This window comes from Xenopus laevis, chromosome 2L (genome assembly GCF_017654675.1).
Source record: "Xenopus laevis strain J_2021 chromosome 2L, Xenopus_laevis_v10.1, whole genome shotgun sequence".
NCBI lineage: Eukaryota > Metazoa > Chordata > Amphibia > Anura > Pipidae > Xenopus > Xenopus laevis.
The window spans coordinates 83114879-83140558 of NC_054373.1; the positions used below are offsets into that span (position 1 = coordinate 83114879).

A 25680-nucleotide genomic window follows, 5' to 3' on the forward strand; every position below is an offset into this window, starting at 1 on the left:
AAAATTGTACACAACAATGATGAGAGCTGAGTTGTCAATCAAACTCTGATTCCGAGGGATGGGAAGTAAAGAATAAAATACGCAGGGGTCTCCAACATCCATATATCTACCCATATACTGTATGGGGGTCATTTACTAAACTCCAAATGCAAAAATCATGAAAAATTTGTAGTTTTTTTAATAAAATGGACTTTTCAAAAAATTGCGAATTTTTTGGAATTCATTAAACCCAGAGGATGGAAAAGTTGAATGAGAAAAGACAGATCTCAGACCTGTTAAGGTTGCATATAAGTCAATGGGAGAAGTCCCAATGATTTTTTGATGTGTCCTGGGTTTTTGTGCAATATCCCAAAGCTTTCAGAGTTTTCAGTCAAAAATCTGAGTTTTCGGTTGAAAAATCCGAAAAAATCGTGAAAATCTGATGAAAAATCATGAAAAACGGATTTTTCCCACAAAGCAAATTTTTGGGAAAATGTAATAATAAATAAGCACAAAAATTCGAGCGGATTTGATCGGATTTTGTAGCAAAAAATATTGGGATAAATTCGGACTTTGATAAATAACCACCTATGTGTGTAACTGAACATTATCATCAAACTATATTGTATAGTGCATAACCTGGGAAGTCACAAGGTCCAAAGTCCTTATTTTTATAAAAAGATACTTCATCTTACAATAGCAGGTAGTTTTCATGAAAACCTGTGCAAATTCTGTAAGAACTATATGGGAAGGAACTTAGAGATGATTTGCTCACCTTGATGAATGTAAAGCCTATCTCATCTCAGAAGCTGAGAAAAGGAAAGAGGAGTGAAGAAAGGCAAGTAAAAGAATAAAGATTCTGATTTTAGTGGTTTTAGAGGTTTTAGTAACCACAAAGAAATTAATTTTCTCTACAAACACAACTGGCAAGTAATGTATTAAAACAGCCTAATATAAAAAGCACAAACAAATAAAAATGCATAACTAATCCAAAAAATTAAAACCTTAAAGGAATTGTAAATAGATAGGCTGTGCAAAATAAAAAATGTTTCCAATACAGTTAATTAGCTAAAATGTAATGTATAAAGGCTGGAGTGACTAAATGTGTAACATAATAGCCAGAACATTACTTTATGGGTCATAACTGTTGCTTTTGAATCTGACCTAAATGCTGAGGATCAATTGTAAACTCACTGAACAGAAATGTACCATGTGGCCCCCCTTAAAGTCGCTGACTAACTCAGACTTAGAGAGCTGAAAAGCAGGAAGTAGTGTTCTGATGTGTTATGTTAGACATCCAGCCAGTTTTTGCTAGCTAACTATTTTAGAACTATTTTTTATTTTACACAGCCTATTTACCCTGTTTTTATTTTTACACTGAACTGTTCCTTTAAAATCCTCGATTTTTTGTGTCAATACAAACAAAACCCCTAAAAAAAACTTTAAAAACTTGAAATAAAAATTTTACAACTGGAAAAGGACAAATCAAATTTACATCTCCATGACCTTGACAGCTTTAGTTTAGCAACATATTATATTAGTGTTTTTCGTGGGGAGTTTTTTTTTTTTGTTTAATAAATTACGAATTTTAGAGTAATTAATACAATTCATGATTTCCAGTACTAAAAAATGTGAATCAGAGGAAATAAAAAAATACCAACATTAGTAAGTGTACACCTACACCATAGGGGGCAGATTTATCAAGGATCGAATTTCGAAGTAGAAAATACTTCGAAATTCGACCATCGAATTGAAATACTTCGACTTCGAATATCGAAGTATTTTTCAGTAAAATTGGCCATCCTGCAATCGAAGTAAAATCGTTCGATCGAACTATTCGAACGATTTTAGCGTACGGTCGAACGATTTTACTTCGATGTGTGAAGACTTAGAAAATGGTTGTAGAAGGTCCCCATAGGGCGGCTAACATAGCACTTCGGCAGGTTTAATTTGGTGAAGTATTGAAGTCGAAGTTTTTTTAAAGAGACAGTACAGATGAAGCCACTTGGATTTGTGAGTTAAATGCGTCATGACTCTGGGGTAATTGAAGAAACTGTGTTATCTAAAGTCATCTTAACTCATTTAATGCATTTAACCTTTTCATTAGCATACCAAAGCTCCATTGTTCACAATGGTGAATTCTTTAATTAGATGGGATGTTGTGACGCAGTTTTCTGTGTTAAATGAGATAAATGGGATATCTGTGTTTGGTTATTCTGTGTCAAACAGACAAACCAAAGTGGCTGCATCTGTACTTCAATTATCGAATGGTCAAATATTCTTTGTATATATTCGAAGTAAATTCGAAGTCGTAATATCCTATTCGATGGTCGAAGTATCCAAAACATTACATAGAACTTCGAATTTTTTTACTTCGAAAATTCCCTCGAATTCACTTCGACCCTCGATAAATCTGCCCCTAGGTGTAGGATGGATCTACACTCATAGAAGACTATACAGAGACACCAAAGCAGATCTGTCCTTTCTTAAACTGCTGTATGTCCTGGGCAAAGTAAGAAAAACATTCCAAAATCCAAATCTTGATGGACATATAACCAGTCACATTGCACTGCAAAACAAAAGCTGTAAAGGAAAAAGGAGGGGCACTTGGAGCTCACTTAAATAAAGCTTAAATAAAGAAATAGGCTAGACATGTTGTACATTATGTTTTGGGCTTCTGTACCAGCCCAAGGCAACCACGGCCGTTTAGCAGTAAAACCCTGTGCCTCTGAGATGCCCCAGTAGCTCCCCATCTTCTTTTCTGCTGATTCACTGCACATGCTCTGTGCTGCTGTCAGTTACTGAGCTTAGGGACCCACTCACAATATAATAGGCAACCTCATCTCAACAGCTTTCTAAGATGGTGACCCCCTCTGACAAGTTTGGATCACTGCTGCTATTGAAAGCTGAAACTTTAGGCTGGTGCCATAAGTTCAGTATATAAAAATGCCATTTTTAGCCATATCCATTTTTAGGGGTTAGTTCTCCTTTAAAGCTAGCTAGCTAGAAATTATTGGGGCACCTAAACAATCCCAGATTCAACCTAAATTAAGGTATTTCTCAAAACCACTATATACACAGAATCCTTTCACACTGATCTTTCTTTTATTTTGCACACACATACAAGCCCAGCGTGATAAATTAGAAGAGAAACCCAGCAGAATTGGCAGAAGAGCTAGTTTTAAGTTCCTACATTTCAGCAGTATTTTCAGACACCAGCACAGTTTTCTTAAAAAAAAATTACTTTCATGTTGTTAATGTTTTTTTCCCTCCTTTCTTCAGTTTATTTTCATGGCTTTAAAACCACCAAAATACATACACAAACTGAGCACTTTCATCTATTTTCTTTAGTTTTATGACCCTGGTGTTTTTGGACACACAAGACAAAATAGTTTATGTAGCTATAAATACTACTGATTGAGATGTTATCCTGCTTGTCATTAAGCTAGCATATGCCACTTTGGTCTTAAAAAGAAGAAGTCAAATATATTGGCAATGCTTAGGGAATATATTGTTTTTTAACAGACAACTAAAGTCCATTTTAAATTCAAATATGTAACTATTTGCATTTGCAAAAAAACATTTTCGTTCTGAATCAGATAGGATTGCTTTAAAGATTTCTGCATAAGGCCTAAAACTCACAAGTGAGTGAATAAGGTTCAATACACAATCTATCTACACATTAGGCAATTTTCTGATTGGTGGAATTTGAGTGGCTGCTTAATTGAAGAAGAAGAAGCATTTGACCTTTTAGAAGGAATATAAAAGCAGTACTTTCATAGTGCTGAATCCAAGGTTTAGATTTTCAGGATTTAGCTAAATCTTGGAACTTTTTGCAGAATTTGGCCAAATTCAGGGAGAGTGTTTTTACATTTAGTTTTTTTAATGTTATCGAATTGGAAAAATACTTTTTTTACTTGACCTCAAACAACTCAATCACGTTAGACTGCACAAAAAAACACAAAGAATATTGAATTGTTCCAATAATCTTTAAACTCATTTTGAATGTTGAAAATACACCTACACCTACACCTTCTATAGGAGCCAGGTATTCGTTTTTCGCCACAAGTTTCTCATATCACAAAAAGTTAAGCAGAACTGAACCAAACCCTTAAAATCATGTGACCTGTGATGGTTGTGGGGACCCAAGAGGTACAGTATAGGGGGCCAAGTATCCCATTTTCTACTCTTTGATAGGGATAGAGGAATCAAGTTATTGCTGTATTGAGAGGATGGCTCTTAACTTGAGGTTCACTGGATCCCATTTCCACTATTCTATACACTAGGTGTGAACAATAAGAGAAAATGAATACATACTTTATTGGTGCTATGAAATAACTTTTCTGCTGATGTATGCCTGTTTAACTCAAAAAGAAATAAATATATACCTAGTATAAAAGGTTATAATTAAGTTATAATTAAGGTTTGTATTCATACTGAGGAGGTAATAAGCCCTGTGCTTGCAATAACACAGCAAAAAGCAATGAGAGAGAGAAAACAATAAGACATAAAACATTAGGAAAATAGATTCTGTTCCTTGGGGCTCAAAGCCGAAGTACATGGAACTTAAACATCATATGAAATATTGTAAGAATAATGAAAAACAGAATCTCCCTTCTAATGTTGATATTGTGATCAGGCACATTTCCAGATTCAGAAAAAGGGGAACACAAGATAATAAACCAATTGTTGAAAGAGGAAGAGAGAAGGAAATATTCTGAAACTGAAAAAAAAGAGATGTTTATATTTAAAATCTTTTGATAACACTGCACAGTCTATTATTACATACTACTGTACCTAGCAGTGATACTCCATTATTAGTTATGAATGTTCTTTAGAGATATATTAGCACAAGTGCACATTTGAGCACGAACCCAGCTTTTTGTTTTTACACACAATGCACTGTTTCCCCCATGATTCCCACCCTTCCCAGCTATAGTCAGGTGATCCCACTGGTGGCCAATAAAAGGGCAACCAAGTTTGGGAGTTTTACTTTGAAAGCAGCAAGTAAGTGGCAGGTAAAACCTAGTCCCTTTGTAAAATCTATAATGAAGTAATAGAATATTTAATGAATCAGATGCAATATGAGTGTAGGACTGGCCAGATATGGGATGACTTTGATGTAGTTGGCCAGCTTAAATATATTGCAATATATGGACAAACAATTCCTGTTTTGTTTAAAGGGTAAGGCATTTTTCAGTAGCAGTATGCACAAAATGTCTCTGTCTTAAATATATTGATAATGGGTTGAGTGCAGAGGACTCTTGTATTTGCCCCCATGATTCCAACATCATTGCGGTCACCAAAATAATCGCATTTCAACGTGAATCAGGTTCAATTGTGCTGGCATTTGTGCCCTACACTGTAGTGTTTGGCTCAGGCCACTGTGAAATCCTAGTTCGAAAGGGGCAATTGCTCCACTGATATCATATGTCAACAGGTGCAACTGCGCTTAATTCAGAACAGGAGGCAGGAAGAAATGATCTGTGCCAAGAGCAACTATACCAAAGCCCAAGTATAACCTTTTGAAGGAATTTTTTTTTTGGGGGGGGGGAATTTTTATGCAACCAACTGTGGGGAAATTTGCCCGACTGCAACTGTGATCCCTTATACCTGGTATAAAAATTAGGGATGCACCGAATCCAGGTTTCTGTATTCGGCAAGGATTCTACCTTTTTCAGCAGCATTTGTATTCATCCTGATCCCCATGTCTGGCTGAAGCCAATCCTTAAAATCTTATCACTTTTTCTAAGAAAACAAGGAACTAAAAAATAATAACCTAATCTAAATGGTTTTCTTTTTCTCTTCCTGTCCCTGATTCGCATATGCAAATTAGGATTTGCTTTGGTATTTGGCCGAATCTTTCATAAAGGATTCAGGGATTTGGCCGAATCCAAAATAGTGGATTTGGTGTATCCCTTATAGAAATATAACAAAGTCTAATTTTACGATGTGTTAACGCCCATTTTAGAGGTATAACATTTTGAAGACTGTTTGCTTGATAATTAGACTCAAGTAAATTTCAGCAGGAAATTTCACCGCTGTTATTTAATTGTGGGCTGTGTCTATTTGGTAAGTACCAAACTTCAGAGATTTCATTCTAAAAAGCTTGTCAATGTTCAAAACGCAATTCTTACCTAAGCGTCTTTCACCAGGGTCAGTTTTCATTTGGGTGAATGGATATCGTGCAGGCCAGATACGTGAGTCACATAATTTCATTAAAATTCCTTTGTTTGCATTAACCACAGAGATTCCAGTAACGCATTAAAGTAATTTCCGAAGCATTGTCACCCATAGGTGGAGTGGGAATTTCCCTTTTTTGGCCCACAGTTCAGTGTAAAAATAAAAACTGGGTAAATAGATACATTGTTTCCCATGGCCAGGAACTTTGCAAGGATTTGTAGAAAACTTAAATAACTTGTAAAGTCACCCAAAAAGAATAATCAGTTCAAGTCTACAGGATAACAGTATGATTTGCTAAAGTCTTTTTAGGTAGATTTTGGTTACTAAATTGTACTGGAAAAGATTTGAAATTCAAAAACAGTTTAGCATTTGTGTATATGAACAAATGTCTGTCATCTAAAGGGTTAAACCTGTCCTAAAAGTGACCCGAGTATATTAGAGTATAATTGTCTAGTGGAAAAGCATTAGGCGGTATTTGTGCGCTGAAATCAGTAAGTGCTAGGAGAAAAGTGAAGCAAATTAAGATAAGATGAATGCTGTACACATTCTAGATAAATAAGCAATGGCACACAGGGAAAAATGAAATAACGTTTATATTTTGTTCCCATTGTTGGTGTTTTGGCATAGCATCAGAGCCAGCACGCTGTTATAAAACAGAACCTTTGCTATGCAGATGGGATTCATCAAGAGGAGATGATTTTTATACTGTACATCTTCCTGAATTTCTGTTGTGAAGAAAAACATGATTTGTCTACACCGTGGGCTGATTTCTAGTAACATGAAAGCAAGGTGTGGCCAGCAACTTGCATATTCTCACATGTAGAAACAATGAAACAAAGAAAGCTACACTCACCACTAAATTCATCAGTTGAAGCTGATTATAGCATTTGCATTACTGAGGCCACTGGAACAAGGATGTCCGTTAGATTTATAAGTATTAATAAATGGGATCTGTCGTGTGCTGAAAATATAGTCTACATTTAGGGGCTGTGTGTAGGGATTTTTATGCACTTTTATGATAAATTAATGCCTACACAACGGGTATTTTACATAAACAACACTAGGCAGGTAATTTGGGTCAACTCTCTTATTTACTAAAATCCAAATTGATCTCATTATTTAAATTTAAAAAAATCACAACCAAACTTCCATACCGATTTTATCTTATTTATTATAAAAAGCTTGATTTAATCGGTTTGGGTAAAAAATCAATAAAATTGAGCGAAAACCCGAATCGTACGTTTTTTTCTGTGTTTTTTTCCCCGAATTGCTAAATTCTATTTCCCATACAGCCAAAATTTTTTGGATATTTGCCTGAAAAGCCTGGAATGGTCAGATTTTTGGGCTAATTCCAGCGCAGACCACAGAAATGTTAAAATAGGATAGGCCTCTGCAATTAAATTATACACAACCTTAGCAGGTCTGAGATGGCAGATTTTTGGATTCTGGCTTTTTGCTACATCGGGCTTTAATAAATCTCGAAAAAATAGAGTTTTAAAAAAAAATTTGATTTTTGCCCCAAAAAGCCCAACCGGATTTTAGTAAATAACCCCATTAATATTAGTAGCCTGACTTCAGCAAAACAACTGCTTAACCCTGTAAATGCAAATAAGTTTGTAGGGGTGATAGACAGATCTGTATTTGCCATATAGCACCCGGCAACATTGTAGGGCATCCATCAGTCAGCAATCAGAACATGTGTAGGAAAAGAGGACCTTCTGCACATGTGCCAATCACCCAAACAAAGGGGATGAGCTTAGGCCTGGTGACAGGGTTGCTTCCTTTTACATACATAGTAAGTAAGGTTGAAAAAAGACACACGTCCATCAAGTTCAACCTTTTAGTTTTCTTTTGTTTTTATTAATCTGCCTAACTGCTAGTTCATCCAGAGGAAGGCAAAAAAAACCCCCATCTGTAGCCTCTCCAATCTGACTAGTCCCTGGATCAACTTGTACTATGAGCTATCTTCCATAACCCTGTATTCCCTCATTTGCTAAAAAGCCATCCAACCCCTTCTTAAAGCTATCTAATGTATCAGCCTGTACAACTAATTCAGGGAGAGAATCCACATCTTCACAGCTCTCACTGTAAAAAAAAACCCTTCCGAATATTTAGGTGGAACCTCCTTTCTTCTAATCGGAATGGGTGACCTCGTGTCAGCTGGAAAGACCAACTAGTAAATAAAGCATTAGAGAGATTATTATATGATCCCCTTATATATTTATACATAGCTATCATATCACCCCTTAAGCGCCTCTTCTCCAGTGTGAACATCCCCAATATGGCCAGTCTTTCCTTATAGCTAAGATTTTCTATACCTTTCACCAGCTTAGTTGCCCTTCTCTGTACCCTCTCTAATACAATAATGTCTTGTTTGAGTGATGGAGACCAAAACTGTATGGCATATTCTAGATGGGGCCGTGCAAGTGCTCTACAGTGGAAGAATGACCCCCTCATCCCATGACTCTATGCCCCTTTTAATACAGCTCAAGACCTTATTTGCCCTTGATGCTGCTGATTGGCATTGCTTGCTATAGCCAAGTTTATCATCTACAAGGACTCCAAGGTCCTTTTCCATAATGGATTTGCCTAGTGCAGTCCCATTAAGGGTATAAGTGGCTTGGATATTTTTACATCCCAGGTTCATGACTTTACATTTATCAACATTGAATCTCATTTGCCACTTAGCTGCCCAGATTGCCAGTTTGTCAAGATCATGTTACAAGGATGCCACATCCTGGATGGAATTAATTGGGCTGGATAGTTTTGTGTCATCTGCAAACACTGATACATTACTTACAACACCCTCCCCTAAGTCATTAATCAACAAGTTAAATAAAAGTGGACCCAATACTGAGCCCTGAGGGACCCCACTAAGAACCTTACTCCAAGTAGAGAATGTACCATTAACAACCACCCTCTGTACCCGATCCTGTTTCCTATCCACGTGCAAACGACTTCATTAAGCCCAATAGGGATGTAGCGAACGTCGGAAAAAAAGTTCGCGAACATATTCGCGAACTTGCGCAAAAATGCGAGCGGTTCGCGAACGGTTCGCGAACCCCATAGACTTCAATGGGAAGGCGAACTTTAACATCTAGAAAAGACATTTCTGGCCAGAAAAATGATTTTAAAGTTGTTTAAAGGGTGCAACGACCTGGACAGTGGCATGCCAGAGGGGGATCAAGGGCAAAAATGTATCTGAAAAATCTGCCTGTGTGTGCTTGGAAGAGATAGTGTAGGGGGAGAGCTGTTAGTGATTTCAGGGACAGATGATAGTAAGCTTGCTGGCTAGTAATCTGCTTGATACTGCTCTGTATTGGAGGGACAGAAGTCTGCAGGGATTTGAGGGACATTTTAGCTTAGGTAGCTTTGCTGGCTAGTAATCTACTGTTCTCTTTAAACAACTGCCATACGTTGACCTTGTAGGCATTGTTTGCCCAGTTTTTTTGGACGCAGCCACTGAAGCACAGTTGCCAGAAAAAATATGCCATATAAATGCTGAAAATAGTCATTTTTCGCCATACGTTGACCTTGTAGACATTGTTTGCCCAGTTTTTTTGGACGCAGCCACTGAAGCACAGTTGCCAGAAAAATTATGCCATATAAATGCTGAAAATATAAATTTTTTTGGTTGCAGCCACTGAAGCACAGAGGCCAGAAAAATTATGCCATATAAATGCAGAAAATATGCATTTTTTTGGTCGCAGCCACTGAAGCACAGTTGACAGAAAAATTATGCCATATAAATGCTGAAAATATAAATTTTTTTGGTTGCAGCCACTGAAGCACAGAGGCCAGAAAAATTATGCCATATAAATGCAGAAAATATGCATTTTTTTGGTCGCAGCCACTGAAGCACAGTTGCCAGAAAAAATATGCCATATAAATGCTGAAAATAGTCATTTTTTGCCATATACGTTGAGTCAACGTATGGCAAAAAATGACTATTTTCAGCATTTATATGGCATATTTTTTCTGGCCTCTGTGCTTCAGTGGCTGCGGCCAAAAAAACTGGGCAAACAATGCCTACAAGGTCAACGTCGTTGACCTTGTAGGCATTGTTTGCCCAGTTTTTTTGGCCGCAGCCACTGAAGCACAGAGGCCAGAAAAAATATGCCATATAAATGCTGAAAATAGTCATTTTTTGCCATACGTTGACTCAACGTATATGGCAAAAAATTACTATTTTCAGCATTTATATGGCATATTTTTTCTGGCAACTGTGCTTCAGTGGCTGCGACCAAAAAAACTGGGCAAACAATGCCTACAAGGTCAACGTATACACTACTACAGCGGTGGATACGGATTACGTAAAATATATGAATGCTGCTTGAAAAAAAGTAACTCAAGTGGTTTTTCTAGAGACGATAATATTATCAATATTTAGACAAAATGTGAACAAGCTCACACAGCTAGATGGCGGTTTGAAGAAAACACTGTGCAAATAATGCCTACAAGGTCAACGTATACACTACTACAGCGGTGGATACGGATTACGTAAAATATATGAATGCTGCTTGAAAAAAAGTAACTCAAGTGGTTTTTCTAGAGACGATAATATTATCAATATTTAGACAAAATGTGAACAAGCTCACACAGCTAGATGGCGGTTGGTTGAATAACACACTGGGCAAAAAATGCCTACAGGGCAAATAATGCCTAAAAGGTCAACTTATACACTACTACAGCGATGGATACGGATTACGTAAAATATATTATGGCTGCTTGAAAAAAGTCACTCCGGTGTTTTTTCTGGAGACGGTAATATTATGGATATTTAGACAGAATGTGAACAAGGTCACACAGCTAGATGGCAGTTGGTTGAATAACACACTGGGCAAAAAATGCCTACAGGGCAAATAATGCCTAAAAGGTCAACTTATACACTACTACAGCGGTAGTAAAATAAAAAAAAGTAAAATAAAAAAAAAATGAATATTAAAAAAAAAAATTAAAGTTGGTGCTGCTGAACTACTAGGAGCAGCAGATTAGCACACCAGTCCCACTCCCCAACACTGCTAGACTAATAGCACTGGGCTCTTATAGTAGTAGTAGTAGTAGTAGTAAAACAACAAAAAAATAAATAAAAGCAGTCCTTACAAGGACTACTGTTATTGCAGCAGTCAGCAGATGAGATCAGAAGCAGGACAGCTGCCCACTGCAGCTACATACAGAGCACTGCAGTAGAAGGTAGATTACTAGCCAGCAAAGCTACCTAAGCTTAAATGTCCCTCAAACCCCTGCAGACTTCTGTCCCTCCAATAACAGAGCAGTATCAAAACGATTACTAGCCAGCAAACTTTCAACTGTCCCTGAAATCACTAACAGGCAGCAGCTCTCTCCCTACACTATCTCTTCAGCACACACAGGCAGAGTGAAAAAACGCTGCAGGGCTTCGGTTTTTATAGGGAAGGGGAGTGGTCCAGGGGAGAGCTTCCTGATTGGCTGCCATGTACCTGCTGGTCTGGGGTGAGAGGGCAAAAAAAAGCGCCAACAATGGCGAACCCAAAATGGCGAACGTCGCGCGACGTTCGCGAACTTCCGGCGAGCGCGAACACCCGATGTTCGCGCGAACAAGTTCGCCGGCGAACAGTTCGCGACATCTCTAAAGCCCAACAGACATTAGTTAGAAAGCAGTCATTTGTGGGGCACAGTATCAAATGCTTTGGCAAAATCCAAATAGATCACATCTACTGCCCCCCCCCCCCCACTGTTCAGCATCTTACTTACCTCATCATAAAAAGCAAATTTGTCTGACATGACCTTTCCTTCATAAAGCCATGCTGTTTGCTGCTCATAACCATTCACTAGGAATGTGATCCCTTAACAAGCCTTTAAATAATTTGCCCTCCACAGATGTCAATTTTATTGGCCTATAATTGCCAGGCTGAGATTCTAATCCCTTTTTAAATACTCTTACAAACTGGTTGGGATGGAAACAAAAGGAACAGTGCATGACATGAATTGTGATGCAAAGGGCGGGGTGATGACAAAAGGGATGTAATAAAGGGGTCAAGGGTGGATTATGGAGTGATCAGGGAAGAGAAAGAGTAAGATTGGGGTGGATCAGGGGCTTAGGAAGGTGGGCCAGGGGCACAACATTGGTGGCTAGGTTGGTAAAATACTGGCGGGATGGTGCCTAGGGCAGTACCAGACTTAGGTACAGCCCCAGTAATGGATATGGGTAAAATATTTGTAACACTCTACACTTGTTAGTTGCTCAGTTGAAGGTACGTTGCTGTTAATTAAATGATATACAGCCTGTCTAGATATGGAAGTGTTTAATCGTCACATGCATGTATTTAATGTTGTGCATCCCAGTGCAGGAACCAATGTCATGGAACCAACCATATGCAATAAACCTACAATAGATAACCACAGACTCTAAACTTAAAATGTATTTTTGTTCAGATATTTTTAATACATATGAAGATTAATGTGTATATTTACAAATCAGCATGGTAGATTCCATTTTTAAACATCTATACCGGTATGAGGTCGGTCATCTGGAAACCAATTACAGGTATAGGATCTGTTATCCAGAAACCCATTATCCAGAATGCTCCAAATTACAGAAAGACTGTCTCCCATAGACTCCATTTTATCCAAATAATCCAATTTTTTAAGTATTACCTTTTTCTCTGCACTAATAAACCAGTACCTTGTACTTCATCCAAACTAAGATATAATTAATCTTTATTGGAAATAAAAACAGCCTATTGGGGTTATTTAATGTTTACATGATTTTCTAATAGACTTAAGGTATGAATTTCCAAATTACCGAAAGATCCCCAGGTCCCAAGAATTCTGGATAATAAGGCCAATACCTGTAACCAGAAAGCCCCAAATTACTGAAAGGCTATCTTCCATAGACTTCATTTTATCCAAATAATGCAAATTTTTAAACCTGTTGGGTTTAATTAATGTTTAAATGTTTTTTTTAAGTAGACTTTTAAGGTAAGAAGATGCAAATTACAGAAAGACCTGTTAAAATCCGGAAAACCCCACATCCCGAGCATTCTGGATAACAGGCCCGATGCCTGTATTAATAAGAACTGTGAAGGTTTTTTTTTTTTTTATTAAAAAAAAGAGGTTATGCTTTTGGCATTATTTTCAACCAAGTACAGCACATAAATGTGGAAAAATAAAGGCTGTGGGTGCTGGCCTCATATTTGTTTAATTTACTAGTGTGGGTAATTTTTTAGGAACTTCATATTTGTTTGTAACTTTGTGTTTCAATAAGCTTAATTCTGAAACACTACAAAGCCACCCTCTAGTGACAGCATGACCCATGTGAATGAATAGAATCTTTGTATTTAGGATAGAACTGTATAGAGTCCACATTTCAGGTCAATTTATACAAACCAAAACGAGCAAAGCAATGAATAGCAAAATGTCCTGCAGCTTTATAAAGGAAAAATGCAGCACTGAATAGAAATAACATTCTATTTAACTCATAATTCCAGAACAAAGAAGAAGATTTGATCTACTGTAGTCAAGAACTGAAGTCGATAAACAGTTATGAAATAGTTAATGTTAATAAGAATGGAACAAAATATAACTGAGTAATTTAATATTTTCTGCAACCGTTTTCTAAGTCTGACCTCAGTAAATGTACTAATAATGAAAATATTTATAATGTGGTTTGTTCCACGTATTTCACTGTATTATGCAGTTTACAGTGTCAGATTGGAAGCCCCTTGGGCAGTGCTGGTGGAGAAATCCTATATCTATGTTAACATAACAAGGAGAATGAGAGAGAGAGAACGGGAGAAGGAGGATGAAGAATTATGAATGAATTCCCACTGGGAAGGTCTGATATTCTGCTAGGCTGCTCCAGTGCTGCCACTTGGGTAGGCTGATTGTACAGGTATAGGGTCCGTTATCCAGAAACCTGTTGTCCAGAAAGATCCGAATTACGGAATGGCCATCTCCCATAGACTCTATTCTATCTAAATAATCCTAATTTTCAAAAATGATTTCCTTTTTTCTCTGTAATAATAAAACCATACCTTCTACTATCCAAATAAGGTATAATTAATCCTTATCGGAAACAAAACCAGCCTATTGGGTTTAATTAATGTTTACATGATTTTATAGTAGACTAAAGGTATGGAGATCCAAATCATGGAAAGATCTGTTATATGGAAAACCCCAGGTTCTGAGCATTCTGGCTAAGAGGTCCCATACCTGTACCGATGCAGGTAGCTTGTAGTGTTTACTAATAAATGGTTCTTCATCATCATTATTATTATTAGCAATAATAATCATGGTACATTTATACATCAGGAACTATGAAAGGCTGAAGTAAAAACTGAGTATATTGCAGACAAAAAAATTCACATTTCTCTTGCAGATGAAGATTCTTAGATATTAATAACATGAATATAGCTAAATTTATGACTAATTCCATCTTGCAAATTTCGTGTAGTAAAAATGACAAATGCAAAATAATCTGCTTCTAATGAAATTTATTTTTCATTCTCAATGCCAGGCAATGTTTGTTTTCAGTGGTTTGGTGTCACGCTGCGTGGGAATTATTACCAATGTTTTTCAAAAAGGATGAGCCTTTCAAGTTTAATTTGAGTCATTTCTGTATCCCGAACAAGTCGTCCAGAAGAAGCAGAACGTTGACATTGTTTACTGCGTTGGCTGTGGCTTGTCCACTCCAATCAGGATCATACTGAAAATCAGAAAGCAGTAATTAAAAACAAAATGCATATATGCAGGGAATCACCTTATAGTTAAATATATTAATTTTGACTGGTTCTAACAAAACATAGTCGAGTATTTCCAAACGGCCATGTGAATCAAGAGAAATAATAAGAGTCTTGTGTGCCTTTCCTTGGCAATTTCCCTTGCCTCCCTGTGTGCTCAGTAAGTAAATATAGGTTTCTTAAAGCAGCAGTCTCATTGCAGATAATGCTGCTGGGGGCCCACTAATATGGAAGGCCTGATGAGAGTCCTGACTAATACTTTAAACACACTTTAAATATATAACTTAGCTCCAGGGATGGACCTCGAAAACATCTGTGGGGCCAGTAACATCTAGTTACTGCCACTAGCTGCATGATTTACAACAATGAAACTGATTTCGTTTATACCTAAATAACATCAACACTAGTGATGCCAGTATGTAGTACTGATATTTGTTTTGAATAATGTCTTTCTCCAAGCACAGCTTTTGCTCTTTGCTATATTGCCCTTGCTGTGCCAGGTGGCATGATTTCAGCTTCAGTTCCCATGCTGGACTGTGGGTGGAACAACACTGTCATTGGCAGGCTGTCATGGGAGGGGGAGATTGTGATAGGTAGGCTGTAATGGGGGGCACGGTTGTGATAGGCAGACTGTAATGGGAGGCAAGATTGTGGTAAGCAGGCTGTAATGGGGGGCAAGATTGTGATAGGCAGGCTGTTATGGGAGGGGGAGATAGTGATAGGCAGACTGTAACGGGGAGGGCAAGATTGCAATAGACAGGCTGCAATGGAGGGAGCAAGACCGTAATAGGCAGGCTGTAATGGGGGGGGGGGAGATTGTGATAGGCAGGCTGTAATGGGGGGCAAGATTGCGATAGGCTGCAATGGGTGGAGCAAGACCGTAATAGGTAGGCTGTAGTGGGGGGGGGCAAGATTGTGATAGGCAGGCTGTTATGGGAGGCGGATATTGTGATAGGCAGACTGTAATTATGGGGGCAAGATTGCAATAGACATGCTGCAATGGGCGGAGCAAAACCGTAATAATCGGGCTGTAATGGGGGGGAAGATTGCGATAGACAGGCTGCAATGGGTGGAGCAAGACCGTAATAGGTAGGCTGTAGTGGGGGGGGGGCAAAATTGTGATAGGTAGGCTGTAATGGGGGGGGCAAGATTGTGATGGGCAGGCTGTCATGGGAGGGGGAGATTGTGATAAACAGGCTGTAATGGGTGGAGCAAGCCCATAACATGTAGGCTGTAATGAGGGGCAAGATTGTGATAGGCAGGCTGTAATGTGTGGCACATAGCAATACCTCATTGCTCCTACAAAAGGCAAAAATGGGACAAAGTACAATCAACCACAAAATAGCGGTTTTTAAAGGAATAGTTCAGTGTGATAATAAAAACTGGGTAAATAGATAGGCTGTGCAAAATAAAAAATGTTTCTAATATAGTTAGTTAGCCAAAAATGTAATGTATAAAGGCTGGAGTAAACAGATGTCTAATAAAACAGCCAGAATCCAACTTCCTGCTTTTCAGCTCTATAAGTCAGCGACTTGAAGGGGGGCCACATGGTACATTTCTGTTCAATGAGTTTGTAATTGATCCTCAGCATTCAGCTCAGATTCAAAAGCAACAGATATGACCCATGTGCCCCCCCCCCTCAAGTCTCTGATTGGTTACTGCCTGGTAGCCAGGGTAACCAGTCAGTGTAAATCAAGAGATCTGAAAAGCAGGAAGTAATGTTCTGACTGACATGTTATACATCAAATCACTGCAGCCTTTATACATTACATTTTTGGCTAACTAACTATATTAGAAACATTTTTTATTTTGCACAGCCGATCTATTTACCCAGTTTTTATTTTTACACTGAACAATTCCTTTAATATGGTTCAGCATGGATAAGTGATTTCTAAGGAGAATCCAATATTGGTTTAAGGTTTAACAAAAATAAATACGCTCATGGTTACTGATTATTCAACTGGTTTCATGTATTTATGGGGCATTACCAATAACTTTAAAGAAAATTAGCGCACTTGTATTTTTATGTATTAGACCATTTTAAATTAGTTCATTTTAGGAAAACGGCTGTATCCATCACATCCATCCAGGGCATAGAAGATTGGGAAAGGTACAAAGGCTAACTAGTAAACCAACCCATGGTACGTTTAAAGGGAAAGAAGATAGTGTTGCTTAATCATATATTAATCAATTCCTGAAGTGTGAATGCCAATTCATGTCACTCTGTGTTTCTTAGCAGAGACAGGAATGAAATCCTCCATTCACATTGGGCATATTTAAAAACAAAAATGCACACTCGCACAGTTTTGGCCCTGGAGGTATTTTTGGTTAAAAGGGTTGTTCACCTTTAAATTGTTTTAGTATGATATTGAGTGTGTTGTTCTTTGCATTTGGTTTTAATTTTTTATTATAAAAATATTAGAAAAATGAAAGTCATCTTGCACTTGGGGGTGCCAAATGTTAGGTTATTGTAAGTGATTCTATTTTCTTACCTGAAACCCCGAGCCGGTGCTCCTATCAGCAAAAAGCTGAACCGGCCCGTGGTTATACCAGTGAGCACCACGGAGCGATCCACTTCCAGCTTCTTCTTTCTTTAAATTTCCCAGGGCTGACGAATGCGCAGTTGAATGAAATAGCCAACTTTTTAGTTAAAGTTTGGCTTTTTGTTCTACTGTGCATGCGCAGCCGCACGAAGAAAGAGGAAGAGGATCACTCCATGGTGCTCACTGGTATAACCCCGGGCCGGTGCAGTTTTCTGCTGATAGGAGCACTAACATTTGGCACCCCCAAGTGCATGAAGACTTCCCTTCTTTAAAGGAGAACCATCCCTTTCATCCCCAGCAGAGAAACGCTTGGTTTTACATTAGCCTTAAGGAGTCTTTCAAATAAAGGGAATTGTGCTTTGTGCTCAGGAACAGATCCTAGTCTTCCACAGTCCCTGCCATAAAACCAGACTTCTGCTTTGAGCATAGATGAGTGGGGTGTATGCTGCTATTAACCAATTCCACATATCAAGAATAAGGCGAAGACACGCAAAACTATTGGTTACAGCAAGTTGCGCAACTTTTTTTTTTTAAACGGGATTGGGGCGACTGTTTACGTCGATTTATCGCCCTTGGTTAACACACAAGTGTTTTCGTCCTTGTGGACACATATAAGAGTACAATAGCAACCAATATGGCAGAGAGATTGACTAAATTCTACAAAGGAAAACCAAAATAGACCAAGTGAAATCTTCTTATCTATGATTTTCCATGCCACATCAATATCCTGTACAAGAGAACAGAGAGTTGAGGATTTCCCCTCTAGTGAACTTTGGTTATCTCTGGTTTATTCTACTTTTACTCTGATAAAGATGCCCCACACTTTCCATTTGTATATTTTCTTTTCTGAATGATCTTTTTTTAGAAGAGCTTCTAAAGCTGCATCATGGTCAAGGACTGCAATATATCTTTCTGATCCCAACACATATGCAGACTTACATTTGAACTATATACAGTAGTGCATATAATGGCATGTGTTCAGTATAAACCTTAAAGGAAAACTATACCCCCAAAATGAATACTTAAGCAACAGATAGTTTATATCAAATTGAATGACATATTAAAGAATCTTACCAAACTGGAATATATATTTACATAAATATTGCCCTTTTACATCTCTTGCCTTGAACCACCATTTCGTGACTCTATCTGTGCTGCCTCAGAGATCACCTGACCAGAAATACTACAACACTAACTGTAACAGGAAGAAGTGAGGAAGCAAAAGGCAGAACTCTGTCTGTTAATTGGCTCATGTGACCTTACATGTGGTTTGTATGTGTGCACAGTGAATCTTAGGATCTCAGGGGGCGGCCCTTATTTTTTAAAATGGCAATTTTCTATTTATGATTACCCAATGGCACATACTACTAGAAAAGTATATTATTATGATAATTGTTCATTTACATGAAGCAGGGTTTTGCACATGAACTGTTTTACTCAGTATCTTTTAATAGAGACCTACATTGTTTGGGGGGGTATAGTTTTCCTTTAACAAACATACTCTTATTAGTGATCACAAAAGAAAGCAGCCATAGGGACAAACTAGTAGAGCCTCCACAGTGGCCAATTTAATGTTTGATATAAGGGACATGAGGGAAAGATAAATAGAAACTGTAAACAAAAATCTCACTAAGAGTGAGACTGTCTGTGCTGCCTGTGTTCATTAAAAATGATAATGTAATGAAAACGGAATACAAAGCAAAAAGTAAGGGATATGTAAATAGCATGAAGTCATAGGTTAAATTTTTCATAGTTTAAAAAAGGACATCACTTGCTTTGTGATTGGCACATGTCGTTCTCACATTCTCTCTCCATGGTTTAGCACCAAATATCAGGCATTTGTTTTGAGATTTAGTTGCTAGGAGAATTACATAAGTCAGAATACCATACGATCTTTCATAGCAAATAATGCTTCTGTACATTGAGCGTCCCCAACATTCAGTTGTTTTACCTTAATTGGTGTTGTCTTTTGTGCAGGAATTGGATTCTCTCTCCAGTTGAGGCCAGCTACCAAACTCATGTAATTAACTTGATCACCATTTTCTGTATGTCTTTATAGAACAAATACATGGAACACATTGTTAGGGCAGATTCTATCCTAATATAGTTTGTAGCAATTATTAAATATTTTGCTAAAAAGGCTTCAGTTCAGAGCCAACATCCAACCACTGAATATCAGACTAAACCAAGTGTACAGTTTCCTAATTTAATTTATCTGATTTTGGACTTAAACAACAACAACAAAAAAGTATTGCAAACAAAAACCATATGTGGAACCTGTGCAGTTGGTGCTTGCTACATAATGTAGTTACAGTTGTTCAGCTGGTAATTTGCTACATTATTGGATGTCTATCGTACTTTCTGGTAGACCGAAGTTAAAGGGGAACTGTCATTGATATAAACATGCACCCAAACTGTAGTGGATACTTCATAATTCTTTATTTTTTTACATAGCTTTTATTATTTACATAGCTTTTATTATTGTTCACTTTGTTTTTTGGGATAGAAATGGTTTCCAGTATTAGTGCAATTCTGAAACCCAGATTTTTCCTTTAAATGTGCTGACTCATACTGACTCCAATTAGAGCAGGTCAAATTTGTCGGTGACTCACAGCACAAGTATGTAGGTTGCAGCCAGGAAAACGTTAGGTTGAGGAATGGAGAAATGGAAAATAAGAAAAAAACAAAGACTACTTGTAAAACAGTACAGGTATTGGATCCATTATCCAGAAACCTGTTATCCAGAAAGCCCATCTCTATCCAAATAATCCACATTTTTTAAAAATGATTACCTTTTTCTCTGTAATAATAAAACAGTAGCTTGTACTTGATCCAAACTAAGATATACTTAATCCTTATTGGAAGCAAAACCAGCCCATTGGGTTTATTTTATGTTTATATCATTTTCTAATAGATGTAAGTTATAAAGATCCAAATTACAGAAAAAAACCTTTACTGGAAAACCCCAGGTCCTGAGCATTCTGAGTAACAGGTCGTATACCTGTACAACTACAGTTTAGTGGGATGTTTATAACAGCAACGGTTATCTATTAATTATTTAGCTTGTCCATTTACTTTTTTTTATAATGGGTTATTATTAGTACCTGCTGTTAAGACAATGGCAGCCATATATATTTAAACCTAAATTAAAATGAGTGAGTTTGAGGCCAGTAGATCCTCAAAGACATAAAACATCATACCGCTGTAATGCATAGCTTTGACACTTCAGCTTTATATTACAAACCAAAATGTGTGCGCTATAAATAAACAGTTTATGAGTATTCTTTTCAGGGGAGAAATCTGATCACAGGTTTTGAGTCTGCTGCAAACATTGCATTATTATGATGATGATGGTTTAAATAGCCTATTATGCGCCACTATTTTGTACAGTATATTTCTGAGATACATTCTGTACACAGATGTGAGATATATACATCCTTTCCCTTTGAATTGATGTTTGCTCATAGACATTGTTAACAAACAATACAATCGCCCATTTTAAACATCATATAGCCCCTTAAAAATGGTAATGAGGTTAATTATAGTCTAAAATGGGATGTCCCCCTAAAAATAGTTTTTTCATAATGAAAAAAAAGTCACTCTAATCAACATTCCAAAAACATTACGTAAATGTTTATATTCTGTATTACTGGCTCTGACACTAAAGCAATGTAGCAGAAGTCATCTGATTAAAAGACCTGAAGGAGAATTGCAGAGAACTCTGGATTCATTAATAATGTTTTATAGCCACAGCAATTACATTGACATATAAGCACTAAAATACTAATTTATACTGGAAAGTTGCATCGAATTTACTTATGTTTCATTATCCAAAAAAACGTTACGGGGTGAAGGTCCTCTTTACATTGGATCCCTGGCACACTATAGCCTCCTGGTAGCATTAACGCAATATTAAACAGCAAGTAAAAATGTTTTTAGTTTTTCAGTTTGCACAATAAAACTTAAAAGGCTATTCAACCCAAAAATAAAAATGACTAATAAAAGAAAACATAATTCTAAGCAACTTTCCGTTATACATGTGTTAAGAATTTTTAGTGCTTTAAAAGTTATTTGTACAAACTATTGCTATTAGAAGCAGCATTTGCTTAACTCCTGGTTGTTACTTTTTAAACAATGTTGCAAAAGTCTTAGGGGGAATGTAATTAAAGTCACAATGTGACAATAAGACTAAAAATCCACATCTCACAATGTAATATTGTTCTTTGAACTGTTATTGCAATGCAAAATTTAATTGTGCATTTTGAATTTTACTTGAATACTCTAAAGAAGTTCTTAAAGGTGTCGTAATCTTTTGGAGCAAACATAACGACTTTTTCAGTAAGAAGTTTTATTACATTTACTGCGCATTGGCGGAAACTATAACATTCCCAAACAGTCTTCCAATGTTGGAAGTGGTCGCTAAACAGTTTCCGGGTTCGCAAATGCTATATTAAATTTGCGCAATGCAAAATTTGTTCGCGCAAAGGCATAACGTTTCGCATTGCGAATAGTTCTTCCGTTACCGACTTTTATTACATTCCCCTGTATGTTCCCCAGCAAATACAGGTCTGTTAATCAGCTGCTTGTCTTACATTATATCAACAGTCTGAGCAACCAGGGCAGAGAATATAAACGGACAGACAAATACTGCTTTTAATAGCAATCCATACACAAATAACTTAGAAACCATAGAAAATTGTAATGAATGTATATTGCAAAGTTGATTAGAATTATGTTTTCTTTTATTAGGCAAAATATTGTTCTTTGGGTTGATATTCCCTTTAAGGCTCAAGCACCCAGGGCCGGATTTACATAGAGGGCACCCTTAGACCCACTGCCGTTCGTCGCCCCTGTCCCCTCCCCTTTAATGGCGCAAATTTTCATCATCGGACTGGCAATGGGAATTTGCACATGGGAAATTTAAAAAACTATCATATCTCCTGCTCATTCCCAGTGTTTTTTGAACCAATGTGGGTGTGGTTGGACGGCATACTGCCCCCTAAAATCCTGCCGCCCTTGAGGCCTTGGTGTCCTTCTCACAAATCCAGGCCTGCAAGCACCAATGATTCAGTGGATTCTGAGGATGTACAAAGGCCTTCTATGAACTCTGAGGGGCACATTTACTAAGGGTCGAAGTTTTTTTTAGAGACAGTACTTTGACTATCGAATGGTCGAATAGCCGAACGATTTTTAGTTCGAATCGTTCGAATCAAAGTCGTAGTCAAAGTTGTAGTAGCCTATTCGATGGTTGAAGTACCCCAAAAAAAACTTCGAAATTAAAAGCTTTTTTACTTCGAATCCTTCACTCGAGCTTAGTAAATATGCCCCTGAGTGTTTGTAGAGAATGTATATGGGGTAAGTCACTTAACAGCTTGTCCACTTCTTTGTTATATTGTGTGTATTAGATTTAGCCAAATACCAAATACTCTGCAAAAGATTAAGCTGCATATTTAACCAAATCCGAACACGAATTTGAATTATTCAAATTTGAGAAAAATACAAAAATGTTTGTAATGTTCAGTTGTCCAGAGCTTTACAGTCATATGACATGAAGGTTCGGATTTGGTTCAGTCGGACAAGTTAAGCACTTACTTTTCCAATAGAACTCGAAGAAAATCATCTGCTAAAGGAATCCTAAATGCTTTGCAAATTGTTATTGTTTTCTGCAAGGAAAGCCATCCATTTCTGCAAGAAATAATTTATGGCATAATATGCATCAGTGATTGGCAACCCTCAGTACTGTGGCAGTTAAAAAAAAATTACAGCTGTCATAAGGTTAATAAAACAGCCAGTCTTGTCAATTTTAGCTCACTCCAATGTAGTTATTACTTGTTTCCCAAAGGACAATAACCAATAACAAGCATTCAGTGATTAGCTTATTTCAGCTATTAGATGTAAACCAATGAAAGCTAAAGGTAGATTTCTTACCATGGGTTACTGCCCAGGTGATAAATTGACCGAAGGTACGGGAATTGAAAAGATCAAAATTCAGTAAAGTAAGAGATGTGGCAACGAGTATTGTGATTAGTAGGTGGCACTGGCTTAAGAAAACAAGAGTGGAGCATTCAAAAAGAGAACGCACTAAATAGCAAGAAAGGTCCTAATAGAAGTACAGTAGTAATGTACATCTGGATTTTACTGGATTTTGTAAAGTTAATTTAAATGCTGTTAAACACTAGCACAATAAATGTCACTTACCTATCTTTATCGTTGTACACAAACACATCACTGAGTTTGCTAAAGTTCTCAAATGAATTTTTTTTGAGTTGCTCTTGTGCAATAGCCGTTAGGAATCCAAGATCAGTTTCTGGTTTCTCTCTTACACTAAAGTATCGTCCTATGGTCATGATTTCATGTTCAGTCAGTTGTTTCTCATAAATGTCCACCAGCAGATTTCTAAAAGATGGGGAAGAGAGGGAAATTGCTGTTAGGTGTGAAGACACCTCAAAGTCATTAGTGTTAGGGTGGCACAACAGGGAAAGTCCACATGGGGGCGGGTGCTCACTGCAGCGGGCTACCTGAAAGCCTCCAAATAAATCAACAGATACAAAAAGTAGGGCACGGCTTAAAATATCACTATTTATTTATAGCATCAATACATAAAAAAAAAAACAATGCATTTCTGTCTCCACACACCGGGACCTTGGTCAGAGGCACATGTAAAAAAACACTTTTTTGAATGTTCCCCGATGAAGATCCAAGGTTTTTTATGTACTAACTATTAATTGTGATTAGATGTAAAGACACCACTGAGACAATAACTAATTTACCTCAAATCTCCATACTCTCCCCAGACCTCAGGCAAGTGGCATTACTATGAAAAGCATTGTCTAGACTCTAGTGCCTTTGCAAGGGAAGAACAAAAAAAGAGCATAAATAACTTCCATTTACTTATGCAACATTATTAGGAACAGTAACATCAAAAAATGAAAGTGTTTTAAAATACTAAAAATATAATGCAGTGTTGCCTTGCGCCGGTAAAACCGTAAAATTGCTTAGTTTGCTTCAGAAACACTACTATTGTTTATATAAAAAAGCTGCTTTGTAGCAATGGGGGCAGCCATTCAAATGAGAAAAGGTTCAGGTTACACAGCAGATAGCAGATACGCTCTGTAGAACACACTTTGGTTGTGCCAAAAATTATGGTGGAATTCTGGAAAAAACACTGCATTTTGGAAAAAGACATGGTATTTTGCTTATTGCTTCAGGGTATGTGAATGTGCTCTTTGGTGAACCTTTTCTTTATTAGCCATAATGCCTAATTTTTTGCACATTTCCCACTCATGGACCATTGTGCAAACAGCCCAGGCTGTGGAATGTACCTTGAATTGAGCACTGACTGCATTAGACCGTGCTTGCTTTAAGACAGGTGGAAGGGGGCAAGGTACAGAGTGGCTGGAAGTGCAGCCTACATCAGGGCCCTGTCCTTACAGTCTTAGTAGGGAAAGGGCTAGCTGTACTTCCTACCACTGCTTTCTTCACTGAGCACCAGATTTTTTATTCAGTGCACTGTGCAAAGCACGGCAGGCAGAGGGGTGCACTAAGGGGCATGCCCTTGTGCCCCCTGGAGTCATAAATGACCCGCCATGTTTTTGTTCATTCCAAATGGATATTTATCTTCGCCCAGATCTTACCATGCCCTGATATGTAGCCATTTACCTAGACTGTAGCTTTTTTGAGTGAGACATTATGCACTATTAAGTAGGTTAATGTGGTAGATTTGTAATAATTAAGACAAAAAATAATTACATATTTATCAGCTTCATAAAATTCTTATGGGCTGATCTATTCATTCCCATGGCCACGTTTTGCCATGTAAATTCCTGCACAATTATGAAATGTAATTAAAATAATTAGCAAAGGAATTTAAAAATATTGGGAGATGGCTTTGGTGCTTTCTACGCCAATTTTTGCATTGCATGAGACCATACGAACACAGATGAACTGACTGCATTGAGGTTGCATTGCAAAATCACTACTGGTAAAACAAATGTTACCACCTGGGGAAAGGTCAAATGCAAATCTTATGTAAGTCTTTGTCAATCTGGGATGATTCTTAACACTTCTTTCCTGCATCTCTAGTCAGAGCACAATATCACAAGCAAATGTTTTTCCTGGATGAGTGCTCAATATGAGGGAAAAAAAGCATAATAAATATTACTTATGAAGTGCATGGACACAAGGTAAATATTCAAGTAGGAAAGAAGAAAAGCACTCCGGGGATTTACTGCAAGGACCAGTGATTTACTGACCCA

At 37.4% G+C, this 25680-nt stretch overlaps 1 protein-coding gene across 2 annotated transcripts in view; it reads right to left on the bottom strand.

Moving 5' to 3' along the window:
- Window positions 1–14619: 14619 nt before the first annotated feature.
- efhc2.L (EF-hand domain containing 2 L homeolog) overlaps window positions 14620–25680 on the bottom strand; it is a 60171-nt gene continuing 49110 nt past the window's right edge. For both annotated transcript variants that reach the window (XM_018246655.2, XM_018246656.2), the window contains 4 exons: window positions 23624–23821; window positions 23018–23110; window positions 19377–19476; window positions 14620–14848 (listed from right to left, as the gene is read on the bottom strand). In XM_018246655.2, the coding sequence (XP_018102144.1) occupies window positions 14753–14848; window positions 19377–19476; window positions 23018–23110; window positions 23624–23821 (487 nt within the window). In that variant the 3' untranslated portion in view covers window positions 14620–14752. The remainder of the gene's footprint in view (window positions 14849–19376; window positions 19477–23017; window positions 23111–23623; window positions 23822–25680) is intronic.